We start from the raw sequence: 8,355 nt of genomic DNA on the forward strand, positions 1-8,355 counted from the left end.
AGGAGGCGTTCATTAAAACAATCGCAGCCGTCTTTCCGCGCGCTAGCAATCCATTAATCTTGGGAAACATTTTAGCAAAGCATGGAAGTACAAATTGCGTCCTTGTGTCCGGTAGAACGCTACAAAATAAGGCGACCCAGTTTTCAGAGGATCGGGGTGTCATCCCTTCTGTCTACTGAGCAGTCGGCGGGTCCACCTGTATGAGGGGTGGGATCCAATCAGCAATTTCACGAGAAGAGGTGGTCCATGCACTCGCTTTGGAAAAGTAAAGACGGTCTCCTGCGCTGATTGGGAACCCGGAGGGCAGAACGAGAAGGGCGGGAGGGTTGCGCACACGAGCCTTTTGTGTTTCACTTCTAATATCTCACATATCAATAATTGAGCGCGCGAGCAGACGGAACCCATGCGCTATGTATTCAACTGCGCGCAAGCTCGGTAACGGCCTTGATCCGCTTTCCAAAGGCTTTTCCACTACGGACTGAGAGGAGACCGTTGGAAGTACTGGTAAAATAACAGTTCAGAGTCGGTAAGGGGAACTGTTTTTGTCTCGGTTTGAACAGTTTGGAAGGAATTCATTTTGCAGTGAGGAGAGGTTTGGAGTGACTTTGCTTTTCCGTGCGCGGCAGGGGAATTGAACGGAAAACGGTTTGTATCTTTGTGAGAAGACGGCTTTTAGGCTCAGAGTGAAGTTGGCATGATGTTGACGTTGGTGCTAGGCGCAGTGTGGCTAGTGTGCCATTCATACGCACAGAATGAGACAGAACCCATCGTGCTGGAGGGGAAATGCTTGGTCGTATGCGACTCAAATCCCACCTCAGATCCCACCGGGACGGCTCTTGGGATATCGGTGCGTTCGGGGAGCGCAAAAGTGGCTTTTTCCGTGGTGAGGAACACGAACCATGAACCGTCTGAGATGAGCAATAAAACAATGGTGATCTACTTTGATCAGGTAATCCTTTATTACAAAAAGGGGGGTAAAAGAGGAGTTTAACGCACTGTTTCTTTTGTTTAATGCTACTTTTTTAGGGGATTGTCGGCGGCTTTTTGTATCATGCCAATTAATTACGGTTACAAACACAAACTAGATCGCAAAATCAAAGGAAAATTACACCGTTTACTGATATATCCAGTCTATTGAGAAATGTCACATTTCTTTCCACTTCCGCGTCTTTAAAGGTCAATTACGGGCTAATAGCTTTATATTATATCTAATAGCCCCGAATTTCATTTTTTATTGTCATAAAACTATTCTCAATTTGTTGTTGTAGCCTATAAATGAACGACGAAATAATTTTAGTGCTTTGCTGGTTTACCAGCCGCGTTCCTGTTTTAAAGTGAAACCAAAATTTAAAGGTATAGCCAAAACCAATAAAAGATGAATTTATACATTACACATTCATGCCATTCTAATGTATGCACCCTTCTTTAGGTACTTGTGAACGTTGGTAGAAGTTTCGACGAGGAAAGGAGCAATTTCTTCGCCCCACGTAAAGGGATATACAGTTTTAATTTCCACGTAGTGAAAGTGTATAACCGTCAAACGATCCAGGTAAGTGATTTGTGGTCATTCCTTCCTGCTCACCTGTCCCACTTTCTGTGTTTCTCTCTGTTCTTTGGTGTGTGCGCGCGTGCGAGGTAGAGAAAAGTAAATGTGAGCGTTATTAATTCACACAGCACGTAGACTAGATGCAGCCTTGTTTTTAGTAAACCTCAGTAGGTCTTTAGATGTTAAATGTTTAGTTGTCTTGTCTCGGAGGCTGTTCTTTATTTCCTCAATTAGCACGAGGTGTTTAACCAGCCTAAATCTGGCGTCGACTGTCTGGCGCGTGTTCAGGACCATGGACAGAGCACGCGCGTGCCAGATTCACCTCATGGTTTTGTAGCTAATGAAATTAAAGCGTCTAAAATAGGCCTACATGTGAAATTAAAATAGCGTAATAAAAGTGAAGTTTCCCAAAACACCCAAGAACTGTTCAAATTGAGTTTATCATCTAGTCGAAAGCTTTCGAGGATGGTTTTAAAAACGATTATTAATAGGCATGTCTTTGGTTAATTACGCGACCTTGTCTCCCAAAGGATTCACAATTACATCCCGTTATTCCGCTCTCATCGGCGACTGATTAGAAGCAAAGAAATGAATCAAATCATACAGTTCGGTATTCATCTCTGAGGTGCAAACATTGACTAATTGTAGAGAATGAGCTGTGTACACCAAACACACATGCACAAAGATAAGATGAAACCATACGAGCTATATAAATCGAAATCATAATTAAATTTAACTATGACATAATAAAACAAAAAGGCGACAATATTTAGAAAAGACGTACATAGCCTTGCGGGACGGCATGTCAGGCCTACATTTTTCAATTTTTTTTTATATTCAATTTGTTTTATAGTGCTTACATGAATACCACGAATTATATTTATGCCTTACACATTTATTTTATACTTGCTTGAGCAGAAAAAAATTAGGTGAGGGGAAAATGGAGCTCTTATGGGTTTAAGAATTTAAGAACAGTATTTAAAATAAAGCCATTGTCCCAATAATTATTCATTCTAAATGTGTCATGCATGAACAGAAATGTATTTTTAATTTCTTTTAGCATTTTATATAATTAATGTCTTTTTTATTTCAAATATTACATAAATTCCACTCTGTTGTGCTGAAGGGTGTAGGCCTCTCCAATAGCATGCAGAGCATAAACACACACAATCTTTCTCCATAAAAAGCACAACATCCTATACAGTATCTGTATGGATCATCTCATAAACTTTTTGGAACAAGAACTACCTGCAATGGGTGTAAATGTAGCTCTTATCTATTTTTATTACAGTTCCTTAGAACCTAAACATCTGGTCACATCCCCACAGTCAATATTATGTACTGTACTTACACCGCAAGGACATGTCGATCTGACAACACTTGGTATATGATTGGTACAAGCCTTCCTTTTTAAATTCCGCTCTGGTTCAGGTGTCTAATGGCCTCAGAATCTAATAACCACATTTTAAATTATATTGTCAGTTTTCTTTATTACAAGTTAAAATGTCAACACAAAACTCGTGAATTTTTTCTTTTATTCAGTTAACACATATTGTATTTTGTTAGTGTTCTCATATTCCTCAGCTTTGGAGATACAGACATATTGTAATAACACATGTCAAACCAGTAGCACACCGCTGAACCAATTGGCAGAGAAAGTTATTTTGACATAAAACTTGAAGCAACACCATTCAATGAGAAAATAATTATTCAGTCATGCATTTGAATATTGATTGCAGAAATACTGCCCATATTGTGGAGCATAATTCTCTTGTGATGTGTAGATGTGACAGAGGGTAATTAAGAAAATTACTTTCTTACCTAAAATAATGATCGTGTGAATTGAAATGACAAAGGAGTGGAAAAAACATTTTGTCTTCACTTGTGTCCAAAGTCAGCCATATGACTGAGAAGGTCAAAGAGACTGAGAGGGAGTGAGAGAGAAAGTGGTCCTCCGTCACTCCACTGGGTAATGTAGACAGGAAGCTGTCTGTCAATTTCACTAAATACAGCATTAAATTGTGTAGAGACCAATTCAGTAACGATCCATTCGCATTTTCTCCCTTGCCTCTTGTGGGGTACTTTAGAATTAGTGTTTTTTTTTTTATTTAGATTGGTGAATATCATATTTATACAATGGTCCATTTGTAGTTGCATGTTCCTCATGTACTTACAGCCAAAGGAGGCCTTTTTTGGGAATGGAGTTAGAATTACAGGGCTTAAAAGTTGGAGTTTTGTGGGTTGAGCCCTGTGTGTGCTTGAAAGTGTTTCCTCAATGTGTATTTGTATATTTATAGAGATAGTACTTGATTTTGTGCATCTAATGGCTATGCACAATATTCAAAAGTGCCTTACCAATAACCAAAAGCTCATTCCTCACTGAGAGTTCTTTGCAGTATCTAATGTAATTTTCTCTCTTCATCCAGCTCATGGCTGGCACAGAAAAAGTCACAAATGAACCAAAGTGCAATTTTCATTTCCCTGTCAAAGGCCCATAAATGCTTTGATCAACTTTTATGATTTTGTTGGGAACTGCCTACTTTATTGTCAAGGGGTTTGTCAGCCTGCTAAAGAAAGGGAACAAGACTCTATACGCTACATGTTGTATTGCTGGTGAGAAGATTAAAACTGGCCCTTGTTTATAATAACAACAATATGGTCTCCCATTGTTCTTTGGGCTTTTGTATACTTGCTGTTTTATTTAGCTGTGCAGCCACTGAGTGTTATGGCTTCTTAGCTCACCTTGTTTTTTTTTAGTTATTTTGTAAAATTCACTTTTCATTCCCTTTAAGCAAAATGATACAATTGCTCACTAGAGGCTGTGTTTGTAAGAACCAATGGAACCCTCTAATCTAAATGCTTCAATATTACAGGTGAGCCTGATGCACAATGGCTGGCCAGTTATAACTGCCTTTGCTGGGGATCAAGATGTCACACGTGAAGCGGCCAGTAACGCTGTCCTGATTCAAATGGAGAAAGGTGACCGTGCCTACCTCAAGCTGGAGCGAGGCAACCTCATGGGTGGTTGGAAGTTCTCTACATTCTCTGGCTTCCTGGTCTTCCCCCTGTAGAGAGATGCACACCACGGAGGGACTATTGCTCTTTAGCTCGTCAGCTTCTGAGAGATAGGAGGGATATTAGGGTGGATGAGAGATAAAATCCTAGTAAGAATGTAATGTAAAAAAAAATATATGGAAAGAGAAAATTATTGTGGCAGTCTCTCAGTTGCACTCACTTTGTGCTGCTGCTTTACTACAGCACTGGACAGCCAAAACTTTTTGTATTATCCTTCTAATAAATTATAATTGAAATGATATGGAAAGAAAACATACAGAGGATAGTATGCCTCCCCAACATTGCAATCCACCCTCAGAAATTGTCATCTGTTTTAAGGATTGTCCTTCAGCAGCAATGATCACCATTTCAAACAGGTCACATCTTTGTATATTCTCTCCATACATACATACAGTGAGTCTTAAATTCCATTGTCATTCCAGCTCTACTGCTCCTCTAAGTCAACCTTACTTTTCACAGAGGGAGTGTCTTCACTCTGTTGTGACTGAAGGATCTCTGAATCCCCACAAAAGACTGCATACTGGATATATACATATATAAATACATACAAAGTCTTAAAGTTTCTAAATTATTATGATATACTCATTGCCTAAATGAATCCGGTCGACTCTGTATTTCTGTATTTCAGTGTTAATACTTAGTGATTGTGTGTGGATTATCAGGCTGCTGTCCAACTACCAATGCTTCTTGTTTTTGTTTCGGTCAAAAATGTGGCTAAGATGAAACTATATCAGAAATACTATAAAGTAAAAAGTTTTAATATCATTGATCGTAAGATATATGTGAATATTTAGCAGACAAAATCCTCCCTTTTAATCAGTTACATTAACTATTGTTTTTTTTCTTTAATTCAATAAAAATTAGAAGGTACTTTTTATTTTTCTTAATCTGATTCTGTGCTTTGAGATTTAAGATTGTAGCCTACAGATATAGAGAGCTATTTAAAAACACAAAAAAATCACTAAAATGACTTCTGACAGATCTGTATGTGTGTGCCACAGAGAAGCAATGACACATTCTTGGTGTGTCTCATTGGTTTCTGCTCTCTCATGATGTAGATTTGCTTGGCTGGCCCGTCTCCGTCTGTATTTCACTCTCTACCGGGTGATTGGGGCCTTTCTCTGGTGCACTCAAGACTCTAATGAGCTCCTGCGGGGAAATTAGCGCTTGCATAATAAGCAAACCGCACTGTTTACACAAAAATCTTGTTGCACACATCTTCCTACCTTCCTTCGCTCCTTCCTTTGTTCATCCTTCCTTCCTTCCAGGGCCAAAGCAAGGAACCTTTGGATCCCTTAATGTATATTTCTCTGGACCCTAACCTATTAAAAATATAGTATCACATTTTTTGTGGCCCCTTTATCTTTAGGCCCCTAGAATCATTACCAACTTTCACCCCACTAGCTACGTCCCTGCTTCCTTCCTTTCTTCCTTAATGTCCTCCTTTTAGCAATTTATTGAGTTGGATTTTCGGTCCATGTAAAACCATTTGATGACAGTATATTCCTGTATGTTGTAACATGCATAAGCATCATAACGTGGCTTGTAGTATCTCAGGTAAAACCAATATCTACAACCAAACTAAGAATCATCAGAAGTGGGCAGAAAATATCAAATCGAGTGGTCCTCCTATATTTGCAGAATAGCAGACAAGCAGATGAAAGAAGGGATGAACCATCAACCTTACATATCTATCAACCTTCTAACAGGATACTCTGTCTTTCAAAGTCAACAGCAACAGGCAAAGCTCACTTTAGCACATTACATTGCAATCTCTTCACAATTCGAAATACTGCTGTATTTGAGGGGCCTCTCAAGGAAACTTACTGCTTCAGTGCACACTGTTCAGAGGACATGTAATGGTTGAATAAACAAGTGTTGAGCTGTAAAATGCATAAAAAAAAAAAATAAAAAATAAAAATAAAAAAAAACACTGCACCATAAGAGCCCTGAAGTCCCAGCTGGCCTGTGCCCAGAGAGTAAGGGCCTGCTTAAAACATTAATTAGTGTCTCCACGCTTATCATTTGTCTGAGCAGAGCACTGAAATAAGAGTTGAGAGGAATTGAAGAAGAGAGAACGATTTTGACTTGGTTTGAGTGGTAATTATGGAATATTCCTATTAAAGAATATTATGATAAATAGATTAGAAATAGTGTTGCACAAGTATTATGCATATTTGTAACCTGTGTAGTTATCTATGATTCAGAATCTATTTACTATTTGTTTAATGTGCCATTATATATTCCCAACAGTATCTGCACAGTTGTTCATTCAATAATTCTGAGTAAGATGCACCTTTCCAGCCTCGACTGACCTGCTATAACTGACCATCATCTATTAGACTGTTAAATCCGCCATAAAAGTCATCATACAGGATATCAATTCAATCATCCGGATGTATGCCAGCGTGTGAGCGTAGTGTTATTGAGTGGGGTAGCATAAAGGTCGCGCAAGATACACGGCGAATGTTCTCTTATGTGACGCGCCAGGTGCGTCTTTGGGCAGAAGCCCGCGGAGTGAGGCACGCCATCCATCTCTCCTGCTCTGACAAAATTAACGGAGACCTCGGCCTTCGTGCACCATGGAAGAGAGAGAGAGAGAGAGAGAGAGAGAGAGAGAGAGAGAGAGAGAGAGAGAGCGAGAGAGCGAGAGCAGAGAGAGAGAGAGAGAGAGAGAGAGAGAGAGAGAGAGATCCCCATAACGACGAAAAACAGCCATATGGTGTCTCTCTTGGAAGCGTTCCTGTTAAAGATTGATTGAGCGGAAATCGAAGTGGTTACACTCACATCTAGAGAGGCGATTGAACTCTAACGTAAGTGCAACGGTGTCTTAAAAAACATACTGTATATAATATAAATAAATCAGTTTTCATTTGCATGCGAAAAAAAACAGCAACAACAAAACAAAAGGAGAGACCAGTCGGCGTTTTATTTCTGTGAATTTATTGTATTTACATAATTAATTAAATATAGCCCTAAAGATAACGGAAGGCCATGACAACTGGGCGAAACATATTTGACACCAAATTTGCAGTTACACTTTCTCAATCTCAATACAAAGACGAAATCCAGTCATAATGTTTGTAAGCCTTGCAAATTTCAAAATAAAGCTCCTCAAAACATTGCCCATGTGATAAGCATAGGGCAGCTCAACCATAGTTGTTTCTTTAACCCTTGACATTTTAGACCCAGGGCAGGTAAAGAATACCTTATAAATTCTGCATAGTTTTATAAGATTTTAGCCACTGGATCAAAAAGTTGTGACATTGATCATAACAAAAATGAAAATGTAATTTTGAATATGATTGTTTTAGAGAAATAACAATTTAAAACAAATTGTTCCTTCAATTGTCTTAACAGGTCAATTTTGGCCCTAATGGTAAGAACCAGGTTTAACCATTCACCTTTGAACATTTTGGATGCCATACAGCTTTGAATAGTTTTGTGTACATTTATGAATCAAATTTGACCTAAAAATATTCCAAGTTTTCACAAATTTAACCCCTAGCCCCATACTGTTCTGTAGCTTCAACCATCTGCTCTAATGGGTACTGCATCTGCCCCACAAATTACATTCTTGCCTCTAAAACGAGATTTGTGCAAACATGCATAAGTCCACACACTCAAACGCACAGAGAAAGAGTAATTTTTACAGTTTTGAACAGGTAATATGTTAGTAAATAAGTTTAATAACATGCTTTTATATGATATGTTGTTATGGGGCTAAAGGCCCC

General features: G+C 38.8%; 1 protein-coding gene across 1 annotated transcript; it reads left to right on the forward strand.

Moving 5' to 3' along the window:
• The first annotated feature begins 335 nt into the window (after positions 1-335).
• On the forward strand, positions 336-4,892 carry LOC127623171 (cerebellin-1). The gene is made up of 3 exons (XM_052097478.1): positions 336-949; positions 1,430-1,549; positions 4,420-4,892. Exons 1-3 carry the CDS (start codon positions 695-697, stop codon positions 4,615-4,617), a joined length of 573 nt encoding a protein of 190 aa, XP_051953438.1. The 5' UTR covers positions 336-694; the 3' UTR covers positions 4,618-4,892.
• The last annotated feature ends 3,463 nt before the right edge of the window (positions 4,893-8,355 follow it).

Source organism: Xyrauchen texanus, chromosome 29, assembly GCF_025860055.1.
Source record: "Xyrauchen texanus isolate HMW12.3.18 chromosome 29, RBS_HiC_50CHRs, whole genome shotgun sequence".
Taxonomy (NCBI): domain Eukaryota; kingdom Metazoa; phylum Chordata; class Actinopteri; order Cypriniformes; family Catostomidae; genus Xyrauchen; species Xyrauchen texanus.